At 37.1% G+C, this 25,922-nt stretch overlaps 1 protein-coding gene across 4 annotated transcripts in view; it reads right to left on the minus strand.

Moving 5' to 3' along the window:
• The window catches only part of ldb2a (LIM domain binding 2a), a 92,756-nt gene extending 71,862 nt beyond the window's left edge, over nucleotides 1-20,894 (minus strand). For all 4 annotated transcript variants that reach the window (XM_044126523.1, XM_044126522.1, XM_044126521.1 and 1 more), the window contains exons 1-2: nucleotides 20,627-20,894; nucleotides 668-770 (exon numbers count right to left, since the gene is read on the minus strand). In XM_044126523.1, coding sequence (XP_043982458.1) covers nucleotides 668-770; nucleotides 20,627-20,758 — 235 coding nt within the window. In that variant the 5' untranslated portion in view covers nucleotides 20,759-20,894. The remainder of the gene's footprint in view (nucleotides 1-667; nucleotides 771-20,626) is intronic.
• Between the last annotated feature and the right edge of the window lie 5,028 nt (nucleotides 20,895-25,922).

Here is a 25,922-nt window from a genome sequence, read left to right on the forward strand (position 1 = left end):
TGTTCAAACACATGCAGAGTAAAAGCTAGAGAGAGAGAGAGATAACAATTTTCTCAGGGACACAGAGCAGAATGCTGTGTAAAAAATATTGTTTCAGAGGTAAAAATCTTTACTGAGAAAGTTCACACATTTTTTTTCTGTTTTCAGTGAGGTGTCATAGAGGTATTTTGGGAGAGCAAGAAATCAATTATTTGACTAAAAACTTGGTAAAGGAAGTAGCAGGTTAAAGAGAAGTAAAAATACAATATGTCTTTTTTTTACTTCAGCAAAAAATCATTTGGAGGAATAATGAACACCACAGACAGAGGTCTTAATCTATGTGAAAGCTAAGACTTTCTGTAAAACAACAGCTTTGCTTCACAACCTGTTTCAACTTTGCCTCCTACAATGTCATAAAAACCCATCTAACTGATAGATGGCAATAATAGTAATGATGATAAATTGAATTGGAAAGATTTTCACAAGATCAGATTAGCACAACAATGACTCATGAAGTGGAAAATATAAAGCTCGTAAAAGCAAAACAGCAGGAAGAGCAGCATGTAACACGTTGAATGTCTCAACAAACGAGTCTTGACGATGAAACAGTTTCACAGTTTTCCAGTTCATTCTAACAAACACAACATTAAAATTAATTTAAAAAATGAGATGCCTGCAGTAATCTTACTGTATCTCTTTGGTCCATCTTCGAGGCAGAAGGAAAGTGTGAGGGTAGCATCTTCCTCGAAAAACTCTGTAGCAAAGGCGTCCCACCACAAACTGTCGCTTTCCTGTGAAAAGAAAAACATTTTAGTCTAGATTTTAAGACTAAAAACCCAGTTTTTAGTCTAGATTTGTAGGCATATGATGTACCACGAAGTACCAACAGGTTTGTATTGATTCAGTGTCGTATAGGAAACATTTGACAAATAATCTTCATCAAGGTCGTTGCATCCTATTGCATTTTTATACAAATTCAATATTGATTCTTCCTGATATAAAATTTTGTGTAGTATAATGTGACAGCTTTGTTTGTTACATTTAAAAATATAAAAATGCACATTTTATATTTCAATTTATGTTCAAATTAAATAACGTATTTGAACCACAGTTTTACAAGATTTAAATTAGTATGAAAACTGTTGGAACAGAAATGAACAGCGTAAATCTGAAAACATATAATTCCATAAAAGACAGAACTTCCTAGTTATATCTATAGCCACTGCAGAGAGGAGTTTCCCCTCCCCCGCATGTTGCTGAATGTTGTTATCCAGGAGGAGTTTTCCAACTATTTTTCCTTTGCTAAGAGAAAGACAGCATCAACAAGGTGCTACGGTATCCAGGCAAAACAATAAGAAGTATGCACATCAATTCTCTCAAAGTAACACTGATTTTAAGCAAAAGCTGTCTGGCAGTAGTGTACAGTTTTAGCATATTTGTTAACTTAATAAAACACCTACAGCAGCCCAGCTACCAGTTCAGGTAACCTGCATAATTTGTTAACTGACATAAAGTTTGTCAACTCCCAAAGTTACCTCAAAAATTACCAAGCAGTCTTTATAATTTCTTTAGTCTTTGTCATATATGTGTGCAATCAATATTCGTGGGTTTTATTTTTGACCAACAGTTCTGGAATTTTTTTTTATGGTATTCTGATTTACTGAGATGCTCCTGTGAGTATCAATATAAAACTACTAATACTACTAATAAAAATAACACATTTCAACAGCAGTATTTCTTGTTTATCTGAACTTAAAACTATTAGAAGTTTGCATATGTCAAATGGTTGTTTTTAAAGCCAAAATACAGTAAAATATGCAGTATTTTTACTCAAGATAAACCACACATCTCCAGCTCAAGCTCTAATGTAGTTGACTGTTAATATTTTTAATAACTTTGACAGTAGCAACAATAGTATAGTAAATAGCGGCTTTAGCAGTAGCAATAAACAGAGAATGTAGGAAACTTCTATAAAGTATTTTTACCACTGGCTCTGGTAAATTGAATTTTTTACTATGCATCTTCAGCGGAAAAGCTCCTGATAATTCTGCCGGTATAACCCCCATGCCCCTACCTCCCTCTTCCACCAGCGACGTTAAGCTGATGATAATTTACTCTGACATGTTATGACAGATCCCCACGTTTCAGTCTGCGCAAGAGCTGAAGAATGGCAAGCACTTCCCAGATGTTGACAATTAGCGTTGTCACCATCGAGCAGTGTCAGGCCTGATGAGCGGTGACCGGAGTGCCCCGCGGGTCAGCGTGTCTCATCCGCGGCAAGCCCGATGCAAAGAGGAGGGCATGTGGAGCGCAGTCCCGGAACATAACCCTAATCAAGCCGGGTGATCAATAGACGATCATGAACTGATGGTAAGCACGATACAAGTGAGATTTCACAAGCGAGAGCTCTAATCACTGCAAACTCTCATTTTTTTCAGCATTAACATCTCTACTGTAAGATCTTGCAAGTTTTTTGATAAATGTACAATACATTTCAACTTTTGGAAAAGATAAAGCTAATTGTTGTGGTAAAAAGCAGAACCTTTTAACAGAAAATATTATGATTTAGTCAAGTTTATAAAACTGTATTAAGGACATATTCATAAAGTTTGATTTCCACTTTTCAGAGGTATTTCTTTAAATTCGCACCAACAAGAAACCAGCTGCAAACTATTAGATCTGAAAGCAATACATATTTTATTTTATTATAAAATGTAATTTATTTAAACACACAAATAATAAATTACATTTTTGCATAAACTAGAAAAATATTAACAAATGACCTTAAGCAAAATCTTGAGCATCTGTGTTCCATAGTCACTTGTTTTGTTGCCACAAACTGAGCTAAAGACGTCACCTTTAAAAGGACACTATTGACCTGTAATTATAGCGCTCCCACTGGGTCAATCAGAGTAATTGCTCACCCCAACGGTGCAAAAATACATCACTCCCCCTCAGTATTACACAGTAAAACAAACTGATAATTGATTACATGCCAGGAGTTTGTCTGAGTGCATTCTCACTTAAAAAAAAAATTCAGAAAAATAAATTGAATCTGGTAAGCTAACGTACGGCCCCGACTATATGTCCGCTGGGGATAAGCTGCATGCAATGCGGAGTGTTTTTGTGTGTGTGTGTCATACTGTGAGAATCAGCAGGTGTGAACAGCCAGCATGTGTGTGGTGTCATGTGAATACATCTATTTCAGAAAGACAGAGAAGAGTGGCACACCGGGACAAAAGAGACGGAGGGAGAGTGCGACTGAATCTGGTGCTGGTCGGCATTCAGACGGAGTTCACCTCATAATCCAGCAGCAGGAGGAGGCAGGCACTCTCGGGATTGACAGTCAAGTGAAGGGTAACCAACACGCTCACTGCACTCACACAGCAGCCCTCAACCATCCTGCTGCTGAAAAGCTACAACAATTTTTAAGAAAGTCAAAACAAATAAACTTTCTTATAGATTATTACAAATAATTTGTTTTAAAGTTAGCAAGTTCACAAACTGAAAACTCTAACATACTGTACTTCAAATCAATGTGTTTTAAGGCCAGGTTTACATTTATTTAAAGAGGAATTCTCTAACATCATGTTCAAATGTCAAAATCTGATTTTCATCAGAGATTTAAATATCTTTTATTACATTAGTTTGCAATAATAAATAAAAAATTGTATGTGTAGAACTATGTTTGTAACACAACAAAACAAATCTTTGCAGTAAAGCAAAGTTTTATAGAAAAACTCAGCTGAAAGTTGAAGAACTCTTGCCTCATAAACGCATGATATAAATTTCCCCTACGTTTAGGTCTGAATGATGACAACTGGTTGCTGAATTTGTTTGTGTTAAAACCTCTTTCTTTTAGTATTAGTTACATGCTACTTTCCCACAGATAGTTTTCCTTTCTCTTCCTGTTTTCAATATTTTTCTGAACTAAAGCATTCCAAAAAACAATGTTCTCCACTCAAACTAAATGCAGTTCATTTTTGCAGCTGCCCGCGATTTGACTCAGACCACCCTAAAGAAAGAGAGCATTTCACATAGAAGCAGAGATGACAACGATGTCTATTGTTTTGTCTCCATTAGCTGTGTTTGGCCCAGCAGGATTCAGCCACAGACGATGTGGTTTTGTTTGTGTCTTTATTGAAAAGTCTCCCGATGCAGACAACAGAGGAATCTGAAAATAACCAGCAAATTTCATGCTCATGAGGAGGATTTAGCTTCAGCATTCAACACAATTAATCTCCTACTGCTACTATACTGCACTAACCATCTAGCATATTGATTTACTGATTGAATAATGTAATTAAAATCTAAAACGAACTCCAGTTGTAATTTTCAAGTAAATGTGCAGAATTTTGAATATTTTTACCTGAAGTTTTAAACAAACTTCAGTTATACTCACATCCTTATAGACAATTTGGAGAGACCAGATAAGAGTTATGTCTTTGGACTGTGGGATGAAACTGCAGTACTCAAAGAAAAGCCATGCCTGTACAGGGAGAACATGCAAACTCCATACAGAAACACCTCAGGTTGGGATTTGAGCCAGAGATCTTCTAGCTGCGATACAACACACCAACTGCGCCATCAAACAGTAACCAGTAGGGTTAATAGTTTTTGAAAGTTTACATTTTTAAACTTCATGTGTTTACCTTGATCCCAAAGATCAGACCAAGCCTACAGCTGTATATGTCCCACTATGAAATATGAAGTCCTACTTAGAATTGGAGTTGCCTCACAGCTTCTTCCTGGTGTGACACTGAATTACAACTTATGCAAAGCTGAGCCACCAGACTGGCCAGATTACAGTCGAGATCTAGAAGAGAGGAGAAACTGGAGGCCAGACAACACAAGCTATGTGAAACCCACATCTGAACTAAAGCAGCCTCAGAGAAGAATCACAGCCTGATGCAATGAAGAGTGTAAGTAGTTTTGATTTCATTTTGTAATAAAGCTAAATATTTACTATTTTAAAAAAGCCGTCATCACTCTCCGCTGCTAGACTCCGTTTTATTTTTATATTTCTCTGCCTCTTCTCACATCTGTCTCACTCTCGCTGTCTCCCATCCTCCTTGCTGCTACCCAGTGACAGACAACATCCTGCCTTCGTTCACGCCCGTGGACTCTCTGACGAACCACGTGGCATGACGATGTTTGTTGTCAAAAGCAACAAATCAGGCTGACTCCAAGGGACCTTAGGTGAACTGACACAGTCGCAGCCGTGACGGCCTTGACGCCCGTCAGACGATAAGGCTCTATTGATTCAAATGAATCGCACCCCATCTGAGGGGGATTTATCAATGTGTCAATTGCCCACTAGCCAACCACAAATCACCAGCACAGGCCAGACCCAGGGGATTTACAGGGAATCAAGTGGATTGGACAGACAGCATAGTAAGGATCCTCAGTAAATAGCAACAGAGCTGAGGGTTAAGTCCCGGCATAAAGAAACATCCATACAGAATGGGAAGGCAGTCAGAGTTTCATGAAAACACTCAAGCATGCCCTTAAGAGATGCATATACACACAAACAAACCGGCATGCTTTCAAAGAGAACAATGTACAATAAACATGCTTGCATTCACTTTTTCCCACTGCCTCTGTTTAACATGGAGGGGTTTCCCAGGAAGCTTTTGTCAGTCCAAATCTTTTTGTTATCGCCTTCAGCCTCTTGTGGCAGAAAAGCCTTCAAGAGTGTAGGCGTGTTGAGGGCCTGACCTTGCAGAATTACCAATGACTGAGGTCCTATTCAGCTTTTGAATAGTTCATAGTGCAGCTGACGGTTGTGTAAAGAAAAATGTACAGCGGCAAAAAAATAAATAAATAAATCTAAACTGCTTCAGCTCATTGACGAACATAAGTTGACAATAAAAGATTAAAATTTGTGCCAAGTGACTCACTTTACAGTGTTTGTGCAACCTACTGTAGATACTAGACAAATTCAAAAACTGGGCGTGTGCCCTTAAAGTTCAACTGAAAACAACTTTAATGTGAGCAAACCTATCATACTGTCACTTCCTCTTTAGAGTCATTTTGTAGATAATTTACAAATGGGCTTAATAATGAAAAGCACTTCTAATCGAATCCCAAGTGCTACAAACATGTTTACAGAAAGTTTCTGTCAACATCCCTCCAATCAAGAGAGGGATCAAACAATATCGAACTGTTTTCTTCAATCGATAACTTACTCTCATTTAGTCTCATTTTGGACATTTAGTCCAGATTTTTGAAAACATTAGGTGGTACAAAGGTTCCTATTTTCACAAACCTTTTACTTGAACAATAGCAGAAATTATATTTCTTGCTAAATAATTTTGAATCTATCATGAAAACCTGACAATGTCAACTATGACAATCATGGAGAAAAGTTTTACCAGCACTTTGAAATCAGTTATCAGATTTGATTCATATTAACCACACTTCACAGCAAACTGGAAAAATGTTTCTATTTATTTAACATGTTTTCCACTGTTGGCTCCATGAGAAGATCATCAATAATCCAATTACATGCATAAATAATTTACCATATAGTGGCATAATTACCCCACTTTATGTGGTGAACTGAACTGTTGTGTGGAAGTGGTTAATTTTGATACTAAATATATTTGATTTTTATTGTATTTGCTTTTTTAAGCTCTGAGAAAACATGTCTTATTATTCTTAGAAATATAATTTTTGAAGTCCATGCCACATAAAATCTAGTCCATATCGTCTTTCCCTTTTAACAAACTTTGGCTGTTTTCCTATCAAAGTTTAGTTTTCCTAAGTTTATTTACCCATAAATTTAATTTTGTACAATGAATAACAAATTTCACTAAATAAAATCTTACCTAGTTTAATTTTTTCATTTGTAGATGGCACAAAAAAGATTTAACTAATCTGTGGTCAATTACAACTTTATTCCATTAATTCTCCACATATAGTTATTTCAAACCAAACCTATGACATTTTGCATTTACAACATTTTAAAACTAAATTATTTCTTATCCTGGATTTTTTCATATGCTGTTACTCGAGAGTAATTTTCTGAATTTTCTGTCATTTTCATGTCTTAATAAAGTATGTTTATGAAAATGGTGATAAACTAGTTTACCCACAATTTGGATAAAAATTTATTTCAATGTGGTTCCAGTTAATCCCGTGGGAACAAAATGTATAAAAGTTAATCTCCGACATCATAAACATTAAAAGCATTTTGCTTTGAATGTTAATTTTTAATCACTTTTTTTGGACTATGCTCATATCTTTGGAACATTCAGAGCCTCAGCTAGATGATATTACAAACTTTTGTTTTCCTTTTACCGTGGATGGTGTTAAAAGGTGTCAAAAACAGATTGTTAATGAAACCCAGATTCACTGGTCAATAAAATAATGTATAAAAGAATACGCTGCAGGTTTGCAATGCACACAAAAATACTAAGTATAAAACTTGTAAGTAGCAGCTCCAGCAGCTAATAAAAATTTTATTTACTATTTATTCTTAACAAATTGGACTTTTTGAATACTATTGTGGCTATTTTCCTTCATGTAATGATGCTGCTCTGTTATTTTTTTCAACAGTTAACAAAAAACAACCATTATTGTTTTGAAAACCCTACAGTTAATATTTGTTAGTTAAAGAACAACAAAATTAGGCTGACTTGGTTTGAACTAACTGTTTCATTTTCTGGTTTTCCCAGTATGGCTGAGTGAGATGCTAAATAAATACAAAGAGACAGCGATCCCTGAGAGAATAAACCTTTACCTCATTGGCAATGTATTGTTAGTGGCGCTTAAACTGACAAAGTAAAGCAATTCCCTCCATATAGCCATTGCTGTGATCATTTCTAAGACCCAGGACACACTAATGTTAGACATCAACATGTTTATTCCCGTGGGTCTAGAGTGCAGACTATACATGCTGCTGCATTTGGCCACCATACAGCCACCTGCCACGCATTAAGGAAATGAAGAGAAATGAATGCAGCGGGAAAAAGTCATTGCCCTTGAACAGCCTCTACACGTTCCCCAGAAATGAACTTTATCTCTCTGGATGAAGTCACTGAAGAAGTCCCCAAGTTTAATTTCATATCTGCTAATTTAGTTGGGCTTCTTCTTCCCTCCCATTGTCCCTCTCTTTCACTGCATCAGACTTCATGCACTGGAGTCACAGAGCTGGTTCACATACGTGCCACAGAGCAACAATGTAGGAAAGGTCAGAGTAAATACACACAAGTCGTTCGTCTGGTGTTTTAAAGAGAGAAACTCGATTCAGAACAAGCTTGAAAAATGACGGGAGACAACATTCAAGACTGCTGGCTTTCACCCAGAATGGAGCCGGATTGATTCCTACAGCAGCAATAAAGTCACTTGTGCTGCAGATACACACTGAGGAGCGACACTGACTTACTGACAGGAGATATTTTCCTCAAGATATCAGTCAAATCTACAAAAAAAGTATCTGCTCATTCAGAAAAAAAATCAATAAAAGTTTAATGAAAAAAACACACCGAGCAACAGGCATCCAGTTATATCCCAATAAATAAAAATATGTCAAGTAAGGGAACAATGCACATTTCAATACATCGATGTATCTATTAACAAAATAAACATGCAACAGCGCATATAATTGAACAGTCAGCAATTTAACTAAACTTTTCTGTTTCTCAGTTCAGCTCAACATCAGTCCATACGTGTTCAAATAGCACATTTGAACGATTAAAAGAAAAATATTAAGTAAAATTTGTATGAGAATGTAGGCTTATAGAAAAGTAACTCTCACCCATTATTTGTAAATAAAATCCACAGGTTGTTGTGCTCAGTGCTAGCTGTTAGCCACTCATAGCGTTCATAGACACAGTCTTTAAAATGCCTTACAAGGTTTTTACTGGTCTATGTTAATGAATCCAGGTTTGGTGTGGATTTTCCATTTTTAGTTATTTCTTTTTATCCGTTAAAGGATGTCTTAAAATCTTCAACTATCTCAACCGGAGTTGAAGCAAACACAGCTACCATTTTTAAATCAGCGCTAAATACACAAGTCCATTTTTTAATAATTTAGCATGATTAATTTTCACAGTATAATCTTTTATTTAATGTATTTTCATTATGCTTGAAATGAATAGGTTGTATTTTTGTAAACTATTAAGATTTAGCAATGCAGTAGCTAAATCCTATGTGTAAGTTTGACACAGACATATTCCTTACATCATTCTTGCAGTGAACCTGTCCAAAGCAGTTAAGAGTTTCCACAAATGTTAGATTGTTTTAGCTTCATCTGACCTCATGAATCAAACAAGATCAATAGTGAGCTTAACTCCACTGGATTAAAAATTAGTCTGAGGTTCTACTACTGAGAGGCTAATTATTGACATCACTCAAAACCCACATTTACAGTGCCAGTGTGTCCAAATGAATTTGTTTCACAAAGATAAAATATGAAATAATTCTGGAGTCACAGCTTGCTCTAGTCTAGACTGTAAGAAGGTAATTAATTCTGTGTAAACTCAACTCTTCTGCTGGTAAAGTTTTTAAATCAAACAATATCCTAAAACTTTCACAATTAGCCAGCCCTCTTGGAAAGTTGAAGATCCGCTGCTGTACAACACTCGCAATGACACATCACTGATGCAGACACTGAGTCACAGGTGCAACTTTTCAGCAAAGATTTAATCGAGAAGGGTGCAGTACCCATAACAATATCAGTAATGATGAAATAAATTTACAGTCTGTAGTCTGTCTCCATCCTTGGTCAGAATTATGAAGCTCAGCTCATTTACATGAAAAACTCCATTAGACTCAAACAGCTGATCAGCAAAATGATGAAACAGCTAGAAAGCAGCACAAAGCAGAGCCTGGCTGCTGGTGAAACCTCCCTTGAGTAAAACTTCCCTCTCTATATTTGCTGCTTCCACTGGTAAAAATATGCAGCTGGAGTTGCACAGCTTTTTATGAGCCAAGCTGCATGCAACAATAAAACCTGGTGTCATACCTCTCTGGATGCACCTTCTGGATTGCTAATTGTTCGACTTATGGAAAAGAAGATAAACCCTTGATTAGTTAACAAAGCTGATTAGGGAGACCAAGATTAGGAGGATACAAACAATTTTATTTGTTCTTTTGTTCCTCTCTTTTGTGTACACACAGATTTACTATGAAAACCCTTTGACTAGGATTAGAAGTCTATCTCATAATTTTATATTTTTGTTTTATTTAGCCAAATAAAATTTTTCACTTTTTAATTTTTTGATGGACTCCAAATTGTTTTTCAATGTGTTTTATTTCAAATAAATTTAATAAATGTTGACCATAAAAGATAATTAAAAGTCTGCCACAGGTTATATTTAGGAAGTCAATTTTAAAAGCAACATTGTCATTAGGCCAAAAAAAGCAGAATAATTTGAATAACTAATGTCCTACAGTTCAAGCTTTCACTGTGCCACTCAAATATTTGCCAAACAATATGAGCACAAACTGTTTCAGATCCAAGATTTCAACCTGTGACCTCTTAGTTTCAGGACGGAGTTGTCAACCAAGCCAAGCAGAGAACACAACAGGACACAGACTGACTGCAGGCACGTCTGTCTTCTCTGTTATCTGAGGGGCAGAGCTGCCTGGAAGGAACCATGGGAAAGAGCCAGGAAAAAGGTGGGTCCATTGTCCGAGCATCCTGCTGGATGTGACTGACGCTTGTGATTTTCTTTTCTTTTTTTATACATTTTCATGAGTCTCTGGAAACATCCTTTTCCAACATCATACATACAATGGGACACTGCTAAGAAGCACCATTTTTATATATTTTCACATCAGGACAGAAATCATAAAATCTGTAAGGGTATGCTATTTTTGACACTAAAGCAAAAATATCCGTTTAAGAGTACATAATACGACATTACACATTTCACAATCCAAATATTTAAAGCATTACCACACTAATTGTTCAGCTGCGTTAAATGAGAAGCAACAGAATCAATACTGTCATCTACACAAACACGTCTGATTTGATCAACTACAAAAACTACTTTCCTCCTTCCAAGGTCAACTCAGAATGTCCTTATCAGGCTTTTTAGATTGAGTCAAAATAACCTCTAATTCCCATACGAAGCTTCTGAGAATCTAATTTTTAAAAGAGCTTTGAATGTTATTCTACAAGAGTTTTGTCAAAAAATGTCAGATTTTTGTTTTCTAAGAAAATTTGAATTTCATAAAGGTTTGAAACAGTCTGCAATAAGTCATACTTTTAAATATTGGTTTGTGAGCTAAACTTTAAATGTAAATCTCTTTGGATTCAATAGAATTAATCATATGTTGTCTTCTTTGAGAGAGTAAGATGTCTCTGTACCTAAAAGCTAGTCTATTTTTTTAACAACCAATCAAATTGTTGTTGTTTTTTTTTTTTTTTTTCTTATCTGTTGAATCTCTGGCTTTACCATAAGACCTCTCTGATTGGCTGGTAAGCACTCCTGACATCTCCTCCTCCAGATGCTTCTGAGGAGCAGAGCTAGGTTCTGACTCTAAGACAGAACCAGTACACTAATTGGAAATTCTTGTTCAATCAGATCAGGAGAGGCGTCTGATCAACGTAGTGATAAACGTTCTTGCTTGCATCATAGAATTTGCTATATTTTTGTAAAAATCTTGTTTTTCTTCTGTACACTGAATTGGTGTTCAGGGTCATTTGGTACCTTTCTTCATCCAGATCTAATTTCAAACTAAGGATCCACCACGATGTTTAATGACCTGTAGCAGAACTGACAGTTACTAATCTCTGAGTGACCTCCAGGCAGACAAAACTGCTGTTGGAGCAGAAAAGTCAATAATCCTTCCTGCTAAATAAGAGATAAAGGTGACAAAGAGTTAGTAAGTAAGTCAACCACCAGATATGACCAAGTATATGTTCTTTTAGTTTGACCCTTTGTGGTTCTGGTGTTGAAAGCTATCAAATCAGGGGTGAGTCAAAATCAGGCTGCAAATATGAATTTCCTCTCCATCTGTATCCACAGAACCGCCATGAACTTTGTCGCCATTCACTCTTCACCAGCGCTAGGCAGCATCTCCAGAAGGAAAAAGGCTGTCGTATTCATACACCAATTCATTCATTCATTCATTTTAAGAATGCCTATTGGTCCCTTGAAAAAACAATAAGAACCCAGATATTATTGGAAATCAATGAAATCCCCCTGGATGCCACGGACCGACTTTGAAAATTACATGTTATGCTGCTAGCACTCAGCAATCGTCAAGAACTAATAGGCGGAAGTAAAGGCGCAACACAAATAATCACCCGACTGGAATATGGTGCGCTAACTAGTAGAACATAATTTAACTAAGCTAACAGGCAGATGATTTGTCTGACGGAATTTTAATAATCGAGATAACTCAATCATTTATTTCCTCAGAAAAACCAAAAATCCCTTGCTACAAGTCATAAACATTTCCTCTTAGTCTATAGTAGCAGTTGTAATGATACTTTGATTTTTGTGCTTCTACTTAAAACTAAACAGGCCTTGGTTTGATTAATGTTTACTTCTTCTTTTATTGATTAATGATTATAACCGTGATACGTAAAGAAAGTTTGAGTATCCCTGAACTAATTAATCTATGAACATGCCCTTGTTTTTCTTTCTATTTGTGACTAGGTAAAAAAAAAAAGATGGAATAATAAAAAAAACATTCAATTAATGGCAAGTCGGTTTAGATTGTAATTTACAAACATGGTTGTCCAACTATTACAAAGAAAGCAACAGCATATTTACGAGCTACATGTCACATTGGTGTTACATTCACTGTATTTTAGAAAAGAAAGAAAATCAGGTTTCACTTTTAACTCTTGAACACTTTTATATATTATTCATTCTTAGTACAAATCTTTAATACCCATTTCATATATTAGGTCATATATTGTGTCAATTACCTATATTTATCTCTAAGCAGTAATTTTATATAAGATAAAGGAAGAGATTTAAGATCCCATAGAAAGTCAAGTAGCAGCTACAAGCTGTGTGCGTCTTAGTTGTTGGTTACATTTTTATAAAATTAAAAGATTCATTACATTTTTGTATGTCAGTGACTAATCAGGAGTGTTTAAACTATTTTCTGATGTGTTCCATAGCAGAATAAGACAAGACAGAAAACTTACTGTAAGATGGTAAATTGAATTTTTTTTTCTGTCTCTATTCAGAGATTTCACACCAAACAACAGCTTTCTAAGAAAAAAAAAGCAATAAATAGGCATGAGGTATTCAGCTCTGACACCAGCTTTCTGTGGATAAGGTTACTTTGTCCCTTCAAAATCATCAGTCTGCCTGCTCACCTTTTAGCACTATTATTCTTTAATTTAGCGAGGCGGATGTTGCCGGGGACTTAACGAAGAGACGCAGGATTAATGCGATTCAGTCCTTTCAGTGACTGGCCAAATTATGAAAATGCAAAATGTCTTTGTTTTTAATGTGAGAGCACTGAGCGACGTTTCACAAGCCCACAAAGGCAGACGGCTGCTCTTTGTCAATAAGCCTTGAATCATAAAAATGGAGCATATTAGAGATTCAGCTGATAGAGGAATAAATAAAAATAATGCTGTTGATTCAGTGAAGCGAAGTAAACACAACATTTTTGACATATTGAGACTGTGTTGCTTTTTCTTTGTTTCGCTATTTAATGTGTAGGAGGGAAAATCTGTGCAGAGTAACGTGACATATTTCTTATACAGTTAAAATAATCATTAAACGGATCACCGAATGATTAAAATCAGCACTGACCAAAGTTTATCAGTTGAACAAGGATCAACAACACTACTAAAAAAGGATGTTTGAATCTTCATTAAATTAAATTAAAATTAAAAATGAATCATCCTAAAAGAATCATAAGATGGTCAATTCCAAAGAAAAACAGGAGCGCAAACTGCCAGAGACCATGAAGCCTTGTATTGTGACTCAATCCAGTCTCCTTCTTTGACGGCTGATTTTCTTTTGCCTCTAGACGTGTTTTAAAAGCAAATTTTTGTATGATGTAAGCATGTCTTCCCAGGTGTCAGGTTTACATCATTGCATACTGGAGCTGTAGCCAGTAATATCAGAGCTACTGCAGTTTTTTGACTGGACGCCGACTGTGAACTTCCCAGCTGAAGACAAGAACCAGATGTTCTTGGGTGGGTGCTACAAAGCTTTTATTTCCAGTACAACGGTGATATCAGACTCAATACATGTCGGTTTTCATATGACCTACAGGCAGTAAAAGCCTCCATTAAGGCCACAATGTACATACAGTATGTCTTAGGAAGGCAGATTCTCAAACATAAACCTCTGGCTGTGTTCTTGGTGGCTCATCTTTAATCCTTCCATGTGAACCTAACAGCACACTGCCAACTTGACCTCTACACCATAAGCCTATTCATGTCAATCTGACACTTCGCGCTGATGGGAACAGATCCACTTTGCTCCTGACAGGAACAAGGGATTTTACCATAATGAACACTCCAGTTCCCCCAGTTCCACAGAGAAGCCAATGAGTCAGGTCTGCAGGCCCATTTAAATAATGAGAATGAGACTAACTATGTGCAATAGACACAAGAATCCAATAAAAGGCCTGCCAATCATTGTTACTGATCGCATGTCTATCTGCTGAGGAGGAGTGTGACCATTAGACCCACTGTCAGCAGCAGCAACAGCAGCAGCAGCAGCGAAGCCTCTGAATGCAGCCTGCCGGGTATTATTGCAGCGGCTCCATTAAAATGCTTTTGTTTTCCTCCTGTTTCTCCCTCTGTGTTGTAGTTTTACTTACAGTGTTATTCTGTGTCTCCGCTCTCTGCCGCTGAATATTAATGTCCTCTATGCTAATGGCCCTGCACCAGCTGAGGTCGATCAAGCTCCTCCTCTGAATGTTAATCCGCCTTTGTACATTTGCATATGCTTAAGTGTCGAATTCCCCCACAAATCAGCGCAGCTCCCTCCAAACGCCGGAGGTCTGTGCCCTCTGCGCGACAGCACCGAAACAATGTGGTCACACCGTATGCATGGCATCAAACCCACATCACAGCCTGTTTAGATTGCCAGGTCAGCGCAGGTTCACGTTCACTAAAATGAAGGTAATGGGATAGCAGTTGGTCTGGCACAGAAATACAGCCAGCCAGGTAATAAGTATGAATGGAGTAGGTAATAAGGTTGGGATAGAAACAGACCCTGAGTAATCACAGGACCAGGGTCTGCTTTAGTGGCAGCAGAGGTTTCAGTTCAAAGGTGAGCTCTGATCCCGGACAAACATGCGATCAGCTGCGCTGTTGGCTTTTATTAGGCCATATTTCCATGAAACTACGGGGCAGGTGCAAAGGTTGTTACTGAAAACAAAACACACCAAAAAAAAATATTATCTGCATACTGAGGAAAGTTTTCTGAGTACGCAAAACTGACAAACCCAACAGAGCATGTCACATTAATTTACTAGGATAAATTATTCTCTTTCAGTGATCGAGAGAGTTATTTTATCAGATAATGGAAATATTGAATCATTTTAATATTTAGGTTAATATTTCTTCTTGTTTGTCCGAACAAAACCAAAAAAGATTAAAATAAAGATAGAACTGCTGCTATAAATAAAAGTCTCCAGGTTCTTCAACAAACTCAAGAAAACCAAAAAATGTTGCCTCTTCTTAGCTTAGTCCTCACATAAACCTGGCTGTGGAAATGTTATAATAAGAATATTCAGATTACAAAGACACTTAAATATAAATCTGCTCTGTTCTGGCAGTGTCAAATTTTACTGAATAATTAGTCAAATCTTTTTTTCTGATCCTAATCCTGGGTAGGATCAGAAAAATTCTAGTGAGATCATGTAAATAATTTCACATCAGTCACTATTAAATAAAATAAACTAAACAAGTAGTAAAAAGAACAGACTGGTAATTAAGGAGAGCAATTCGAAGAAATATTTTGTTGACCTTTAAGCTTACCGTCACCCATTTATTGTGACATGTGTGCTGGAGAATTATAAAATACATTTTAAATGGGCTAAAAATATCTAAGGATCACTTGGCCATCTGAAAGTTCAATTCTCTTAGTATCTAACTGCAATAAAAAAGAAGTGCATCCTGTCATTACTTGGAGCCATTTCAAGAAATCTGCATGATGAGGTAAGTGAACATTCATTAGCACAGATTGAGACTATGCATAGAATAGCATGAGGATTAATGCTAAACTGCAGTAGCAAGATTTACACGATTTTTACCTTTCTCAAACTTAATAATTTTCTGGAGGTTTTCAAAATGTTTAGACAGAGGTTGCAAGGATCAGAAATTCTAGAAGACACCCCACTAAAATCCCTTGTGTTCTTATTATTATTAGTGTAAATGGGTACAAAGATTTGCTATGTAAAAGGCTTAACAAGTATATTTGTTGAACAAGACTCAACAGCAGCCCTCAAACCATTGTGGTTTTATTACAAAGACTCAAAGGACTTCAAGTTCAAGTTCAAATGTTTCTTCTTAATGAAACAGTTAATGTATCTCTTAGCTTTGAACTGTAATAGTCAGTTTCTTCAGATATGAATGAGTCAAAATATTAAATTGTGTGATGTCTCGTTTGGCTTCTATGAAAACAAAACTGACCTGACTGTTAGCAACACCTTGGCTTTAGTTGAATAAGATACTAAATACATGAATGAATAGTTACTTGTTTGTTTCGTAATGCATTTAATTTAATACCCAAAATACAGTGTTGAGCATTGCAGGGTGACTGCAGCTTATCCCCACGATCATGGGGACAGAGGCAAGGTACATGCTGCAGGTCCATTTAGAGAACCAACATGGAGACAAACAGCCTCACCCATAAGGTCAATTTAGAAACAACAATTAACCAGCAGTGTGTGTTTCTGGAATGTGGAAAGAAGCCTGTGTACTCAAATAAAACCCACACATGGAGTGGGGAGAACATGCAAACTCCACGAAGAAATGCTTCAGTCGATGTTCGAATCAGAGCACATATTCATCCAAAGCAGCAGCACTAATAAGCACAGAATGAAGGGAATTGCTATAAAAACAACTACCCTTATAGTCCATTATTATTTTATTTTTTGAATAAACTCCAAGATTTTTGGCTGCAGTTTCTAAGCAGAAAACCAGAAGTATTGTTGACCAGTTAACATAAAACTGACTGTTAAAGTAAGCAACAGAAGGATAGATTGTATGTGCAATCATTAGCACTGTCTCTGCTCTACATTTTATATCTCTCCACCCACATGCATATCAAGTTAAATAAAGACACATTTTGTTGTAAGATTAAGAAACAAACCTCACTGATGTGAATATGTGTACAGTCAAATGTAAATGTCAGAACAAATAAAGAAGCTCTAATGCATTTCTCATGTCAGACAAGCAAATGCATGTGTATTGTTCACTTTAACAACTATCATTATTCAGTACTACAATAATCTATTTTGATATTTCGCTATAGGTGAGTCTGTTCCCACTATTGTTTGTCGGCATCAGCAGCAGAATAATTCATAGACCCACCAATGCACATGACAACTGAGAGAATTTCAAAAAGCAGAATTAACATCACTGAATTCATTGAGCACTTTTCCAGAAGGCGGTGCCAAACTGAAGCATAGTAAGAGAACCGATTAAAAACCGACTTATATCAACAGCAAAAGCCGTAGTCCTGAGTCATTTTAGCCTCAGCAGGTTGCCAAGTGCAGTTTGAACTTTTTGTTGCAGCCAATAATGCCACTTCTTTCAATACATTAAGCATCTATTTGTAAGGTTAACATTTTTGACTGGACCATTAAACTATAGCAACCAGCACAAGTAAATTATCTCAATGACAACTAAATTTAAACACTCTTTTTACTTAGTAAATGTACTTTTTTTCTGAAAAACACTATAGTATGCACATCTACAGTGCCTCTTACAAGTATTCCTACACTTTAAACCCAATACAGTCACAAACTTCAATGTGTTTTTTTAAAACTTTCACTGAAAAGTGAGGCATGCACATGTATCCAATTCTCTTGAGTCGGTATTTTGCAGAACCATCTTTCCCCGAGTTTTTATAAATAAAGGAGGTCTAAAATGATCTCCTCCTGAAATGACATGTGACATCTACTAGGAATCGTCCCAGTTTTTAAATCTAGTTAAATGCTGGAGATTTTCATTATGGTCTGCAGCAGTGATTTGTTTAGTTCATGCCACATAAATCTGCTTGAATTTCAGTTACTTAAGTTTTATTGCAGCTTACTCACACAAAAAAGACCAAAGATCCCAGAAGCCAAAATAGTATAATGCACACAAATATTTTTGAAATTAAACTAAAATGAATTCAGCTTATGTAACAGATAATTCTTAAATTCATGTGCCAACAGAATGAGAAGCAAAGGAAATAATCAATCAATTTTTACCTGATTAGTTTAATTATGTCAGAGAATAACAGAACAGCAATTTAATCCCAGCAGTACTGTTGATAAACTTAGATATCTTTTGCAGATTTCTCTCCAAAGACCCCAATTGGTTTTTGACCCTCATACTTCTACTTACATGGTGAAGTTTATTAATGTGAGCTCTCTTTTAAAAGTTCAGTGATGAGAAGCGGCAGACTGATTTCTCATGCACGGTCCGGTCCAGCAGGGAACCACATAAACGGCTGCAGCTTCATGTGGAAAGTGTAACATGTATCCCATCAACGTCTTAGCTAAGCTACAGGACACAAATATAGCATCTCTACAAAGTTAAGGATTTTTTCTTCAATAAAAGAAGCAGTTTTAGGTAACATTGTGGTTTCTGTTTTGCTTTCATGAGGATAATTATGATAAAAGCCTGAACCCCGCTACATGACACATCTGGATTCAAACAAAACTCAAGGCTTTTTTTACTCTCCAATAGGACACAATTTTCAGTAGTCAAACAATATACAACAAGCATATGATGTATATCCTGACTACTGAAGAAGGAAAGAAAGAAAGAAAGATGGAAAGAAAAAAGACAAAGAGGAGGCTGAAAATACAACTCAAGCCAACAGCAACAAAACGATGAAATATATTAAAAAATACAGAATTTTGCAGGATAAAGTATTGGTTTAAATGGTAGTGCACCTAGACCTGCGCAAACGTCTGGAAATGTGTGGCTACATGTCCATGTGTCTGAGATTGTGTGCGTGGTGATTGCACTTGGTTTCTGGGTATGTGTGCTACAGAGTTGACGTCCACTGGGGCTCTGCATGAATAATGTATCAGACTGAGGCTGGTGCTGCTGCTGCTGCTGCTGCTGCTGCTGCATCACAGCAACATTGCCGTGGTCGGTCTGCTTAAAGTTGCAAGTTCCTCCTCTAGAAAGTCAGCATCATTCTGTAAGAGACTGCAGTAACTCAACTGAAGCCCGAATTGAGACAAAAATAACTGCAGGAAGCACGACTCAGTTTCAACCATTTTATATATATATATAAAAAACTGATTTAAAGTACCAAATATGTAAAATTTTAATTGGAAAATATTTAATTGGTAATCAGAAATTGAAAGCATGGCAAGTGAAATATTCAGTGACGGAGCATTTGAGGTATACTTCTGTTTTATTTTACACCGTATGAGAAGAATATGTCACTTTTGGCATCTTAGAATTGCTATATTTACACATTTCCATATATTTGGACAAGCAGAAGTTTGGACATAGAATTACATTTTAATATTTTTATGGTGAAATCTTGAAACATGAAGAACAGGAAAGTCAATGGAACAAAACAATGTGGGATAATTTAAAACTAATTCAAGATTTTTGTGTCAATCTCTTTTAAACTTGACATGTTGAGATGAACTTTTTATTTGCAGATTCACACATGTGTGATCACGGAACAGCTGCCGGAGACAGATGCTCTCCATGCAGCTCACCGTGGGATCACCAAAGGTTCAGGCTGGGTGACACTGTGCGCCACACACGCTTAGCGCCCAACGACTTGAAGCATCAGGAGACTGACACGAAATTATTTCGTCCCCATGTGCAATCATAAATTTGCAATCAGGACCACTTTCATTGAGGAAATTTGGCTTAAACGGGTTGAACGGTGGATTTGCGCTTTAGCAGAAACTCTTCCATGAACTTAGGAACTCTTTTCCAACGGTTTATGGAAATATTTTAAAGCCAGGCGATATGTAAATGTATGAAAATGAAATAGGTTACATGAGGCGATACATCTAATTTGCCTCAGTCACTGCAGCCTATTCGGAGTTTTTCGACTTCTTTATTTTAAATCCCACTCTTCAGTTTCCTCTAAGCGCACCCCCTTTAAAACCTGTGTCTTCCATTAAAACTGTCAAATCCTGATTTTAATGGAGTTTCCCGCTTAGGTGGGTCACAGGTGACACTTGTGCAACGCAGTTTAACACTTTAAATTGCCACACGTAAGTCTCTCCTGCACTAATCATTTTATTTTGTCACTAAAAATCGTACCTATTTGTCCCAAGATTAAAATAAGTGCTGCGTGTTTGCAGCGTGGACTTCCCACACTGCTGTTTACTTTCACCTCAGGAATGTTTGGCACTTTGGCATCCGTATCTCCTGAATGACGGACCGTCACAGCTTATCTCTCTCTCCAAATCCTACTCTTCCCTCCCTCCCTTCCGCGTCGTGGACCTTCCCAACTCTCCCTCTTCCAGTGTCCCGTTTTCGTGTGACGGCCACGTCCGGCGGACTCACCTCTGACCGCGTCTGCAGCCGCTTGTTCATCTCGTAGATCCGATACTCGGGCTGGACCATGTAGGGCGAGTGTCTTCTGTAGAAAGGTCCGAACGGAGAGGAGTAGAACGGGTCGTGGGTTGGGTTGGACATGGTGTCTCCTGGCGAGGCGCACGGCGCGATTTCAACATCCAGCGGGCACAGCAGCGCACATGGGAGTGCGATGCTCTCCGACAAGCCCCAGTTGGAAGCAGCCGCTATCGAGGCTGAGCTGCACTCTGCAAGTTGGCCTGCCTAGTTCCCTGCTATAGCGTGGTGCCGGAGGAGGGAGGGAGGAAAGCGAGGGGGAGGAGGTGGGGGAAGCGGTGGAGTTGGGTGGGGTGGGGGGCTTGAATTGAAGGGGGGAGGAGGGAAGCCAGTTTCCTGTTCCCTCAAGACCTACTCTCAGTTTTGCACTCTTGCAAAGTTCAGTGTGTAGTGTTGCACGCGTCTCTTTCTTTGTGTGTTTTCATGTTTGTTATTGTTCAAATTTCACATGTTGGATCGAGAGTAGAAAACTAGAATGTGCCCACATTTAATTCCTATTAATATTTTCAGCATATCACATGGAAGGGAGCATAAACAGACATGACTCCACGGCCTGATTTAGGAGGATCCTACCCTGGGTTGGTACTAAAATGGTGCCCCCATTTTCTTTTGCAATTACAAAATAACAATGAACCTCTTTAGAAAAAACATTTCTCTATAAGAGGTTTAATTTTAGAAACGCAAGAAAAAATAGGATTTTGTTGTGTGTTTAGTAAAGGATCCAAGTTCAGAGACTGTGGCAGAACTGAAGAGTTTTTCTAATAATGAATAGAAAAGGAACTTAGAGGGCAATCATGGGTCATGCAGAGTAATGGAAGAATCCAGCAACGAACAATGAAATCCACTCAGTGTATATAGTGAGGCAGTGGTGGAAAATGACAAAGGAATCAGATGAACTAATCAGGGGAGAGGAGGAATAGCTGTGGCACAATGCAGGCTGGGAATCTGAAGGAAAGAGACTAATTAACACAAAGGACCTGAATTAAGAGTCAAATAAACTATAAATAAAGATGAACAGACTAACAAGAATTTAAGACAACTGAATCCAATTAAACTAGGAATCTAAACACAAAACATAGATTTAGAAGACTCCCTTTTAGTAATAATGAACATAGAAATGAGCAGAATATGACAAGACCTATATGACATAAACTAGAAAGGAAAGTAGTTTGTATGTTTTTAGATTGGGTTTTTCAAGTAGGGAAAAAAAGTCAAGCAGAAACTGTCTTTATAAAAAAGAATTAAAAAATAAAGTTGCACTTATTGCATTTACGTTATTCAAAAATAGATGTGAAAAATGTACATCTTGTTATCATAGTTAAATTGTGCAAATATAAAAAACTATCTTTATAAATACATTTAATATGTGCAATCACTTTATGTAAAAAAGAAAAAAAGGTTTGTGGTGTAAGTACCCCTTCCTTCATTAGCGAGCTGCTGTTGTCACTTTATCACAGTTTGATGAGCACTAGCTGCTATTTCTTCATTTTTCTCTGGAGCTCCTATATAAATGACTTTTTCCAGACGTCTTTGATGTTTTTCTCCTAAAAAAAAATTGTGGTTTTATGAAGTATATCATTTCTATTTGTGTCTGCAATTTTTATATATCTATTTTGCTAAATTCTAAAAAGCAAAATGCACATCTAACAACTTTCAGTTGTCCTACTAAAGGCGAACAGGTCTCTATATATTTTAGACTTTAACTTCAACAGCAGAGTAGCAATACTGTCCTTTTCTCTTAGTGGGCTCACAACATTTATGCTGCATGAAGCATAGCAACACACCAAGTGACTCTCCTGGAGAATGGAAAGTAAAACCATTCGTACACCAATCAGGCATACTTTAGCGCATATGCAATAAACTACAATGCTCTCTGAATCTTTCTATCAGAACCATCAGCCAGAAACGTTCAGTTTTTCAGAAATTTGGGATACAGTCACTTCTGTTAGATTGGACCACACTTCCTACCTCTGTGAATCAAGGAGCCTTAACCTTGTCCACTTGTTACTGTTCCTCCTTTTCACTACTTTAGATATTGACCGCTGGAGACCTTGAAAGAGTTGCACTTTTGGAGATTGGGGTAACCATCACAATTTGGTCCATGTCTCAAATTGGCTCAGTTAACCATTTTTTCTGCTTCTACTAAATAAATATTAAGGACTGAATAAATTTTGCTGCCCCCGCCCCCTCTAACAAGTGTCATAGTTCAGTGGTGTAATACTATCCTTGATTGGAGTAAGTGCTATTTGTCAGATAAAAGAAAATGAAAAGACTCCCACAATGTGAGGTAAGATAAAGCTCTGGATGAAGCTCAAAAAGAACAATGTGTGGGTTGACAGAAAAGCAAGTCAAAGCAGTAAAATATCTTCCTGAAGATTTATTGTCTCCTGACATGTTGATGTCCTTTTTTACTGTGGAGGCAGCCTGACACAAATACAACCTTTGTTGAGTAATTTTCAAAGGAATCCCTTTGTGTTCTTGTGGCATCTTCTTCCCAAGTTGATACCATGGTCAAATGAAACATCTCAGTGGTGGAGGAGAGAAACACAAAGCTGTCTGTAAAATTATCTTCCAACCACTTCTTTCAGGGGTCTGCACATCTGCTTCCATCTCATCCTATCCTTTGTTTCTGGCTTTATTACATTAACTCTGGACATACTTAACTACATCAGTGAATCTCCTCCCTGGTGTTCTTCTTCTTCTCCCCTCTGGCGTCTCCATATCCCTGATCCTGTGTTATGTTAAAGTTAGCTTCTATCGTCCAATTCAGACAGAATTAAGACTGTGTTGTAATGTCAAAACTGACCTGTGCTGGATGGTTTTTGCAGAGAAGGTATTCTGGTGCAATGGGCTGTCCATTATATGTGCTAGAGTGTGAGAGTTCCTTTTTAAGAGCATTGACAAGACTTATTGTCATAGCGACCAAGTATGACTTAGATGGAGCACAGAAGACTCATATGAGCATCAGTTGCAGCAAATCCATAACATGTTATTGCTATTGTGTCACACCCAAACTCTCACTAAAACCAAAAATGATCAACGTACACTCACTACTTTTTCACCATGCAGCAAGCATCAACCCACTCTTCTCATGCAGAAGATATTTTATCTGCACTCCGGCCCCCAGCACATTGTTAACTGCTGAAGTAGAACTCAGAGCTCAGTGAGGAGGGAGGAACAGGTCCAAATCGATCCAAGAGACCAAAAAGAAGTCTTGTGGGTTTTTCAAACTGCAGCCTGTCTGCAACATGCATCAGAAAACATCTTACTGTTTTAATCAATGAGCAGAAGGAGGAAGAGTGATCAGCAGCTCAAAGAAAAGCTATAGACAGCAATGTGAAAGAGCAATGCATGTCTGTGTGTGGTTGGGGCAGTCATAGTAAGATTCATCAGGTTCTAGGAGTGACTGTTCAATTCCAGGAAATTCAAGTCTAGGAAAACTACTTTGGGTTTTTCCTATTGTGATCCTCAAGACCTACAGTTTAAGGTTGTTTTATTCATTTCTTATCTATTGTGTTATTTTTGTTGTTTTTTTGTTTTTTTATCTGTTTTTATTATTGTGCTTTAACATCAATCTGTCAGTGGGATTAGAAATGGAAATTAGCCACTTGGCCATAATTTAATGTATTATTCAGTAATATGTATTGTATCATTTTGAAAAATGGACTTGAACTTGAAAATGAAAGTGACTTCAGATGGACCCTCTGAGTGGTGCACAGTTCCCTCAGCGGTGATTGAAACTGATGGTAGAGGTGCAGAAATCCCTCAGGTAGACACAGGAACTCCATAGATCATGAATACATTATGGAAGCAACTGAAAATGCAGATATGATTTCAAATGTGTTGTGATCTGGGGCATTCTGGTAAGACCATTCTGAGAGGAAGCTGCTGACATGCTAGAGATCTTCTCAAGGGTCTTGTTCTCGACTGAAGGAAAAATGGAGTAAGAGATCAATAGGCAGACTGGTGCGGTGTCTGCAGTGACGTGATGATACTGGCCTGTCTTGATGAAGAGAGAGCTGAGCTGAAAGGTGAAGCTCTAGATTTACAAGTTGATTTACGTTTCACCCTCATCATTTTATTTATAAAGTGCATTTTCAGTAAGGTAATTCAGAGTGTTTTGCGTGGTTAGAAGGAAAATAAAACAACAAACAAAAAATACATTCAATTGAAGTGTCAGAGTAAGAAAAAATGTTGTCAGGTTGAAAAACAGGCAACACTTTAGGATGTTTCAGTTGTTATTAATCAAAGGCAGCTCTAAACAGGTGGAGTTTTAGCCATGCTTTAAAATAACTCAGTGTTTCAGTAGTTTTCAAGTTTTCTGGAAGTTTGTTCCAGATTATAGGAATATAAAATTTAAACCTGCTCTTTGGTTCTGATTCTGGGGATGCAGAGCAGACCAGAACCAGAAGTTCTGATAGATCTGGAAGCTTGATAAGACAACAGCAGATCTTTAATGTAGTGTGATTTATAAAATAATGAAAAGTATTTTAAGTTCTATTCTACAAGCTACAGAGAATCAGTTTAAGGACTTTTTAGAACTGGGGTGATGTGCTCTATGTACCTGGTTTTAGTGAGAATGTGAGCAGCGGCATTCTGGATTAGCTGCAGTTGATTAACTTTTAAGGTAGACCTGGGAAGATACTGTTGCAATAATCAATTCAACTAAAGATAAATGATGGATGAGTTTCTCAACATCTTATTAGTCCCTTAATTCTGGAAACATTTTTCAAGTGACAGAAGGTCAACTTTGTAATTGTCTTTATATGTTTTGATGTTTCAGGTATTAGACCAATTCAGATACATTTTGTTTGGTTGCATAAAGCACAGTGAATTCTTAATACAGTGTTAAGGGGCTGAAACTATACATACATTTTCTGTTTTCAAATTAAGATATTTTAAACTCTGTAAAATAGTATTTAAAGGTTGGAAAAAGTCATTATAATTTCCAAAGTATAAACATCTTTAACTTTTCAGATGGTTATTCAGTCTGGGGTTAACATTATAGAAATTATAGTTAATGATAATGATATTTGTTTCTGTAATATGAGACAGTGAAGCAGTATCACATATTTTAAAGTGAGAATTAATTTCAACTTCTGAAAACAGAGCAGAGTTTAGTGACATCTAGAGGTGAAGTTACAGGCTTCAACTAACTGCACATTCTAAATCTGAAAGCACATCAGAGGTTGTGCTTTGGGACTAAACACTAAAATGCAACGCAAATACA

This window comes from Gambusia affinis, linkage group LG09 (assembly GCF_019740435.1).
Source record: "Gambusia affinis linkage group LG09, SWU_Gaff_1.0, whole genome shotgun sequence".
NCBI lineage: Eukaryota > Metazoa > Chordata > Actinopteri > Cyprinodontiformes > Poeciliidae > Gambusia > Gambusia affinis.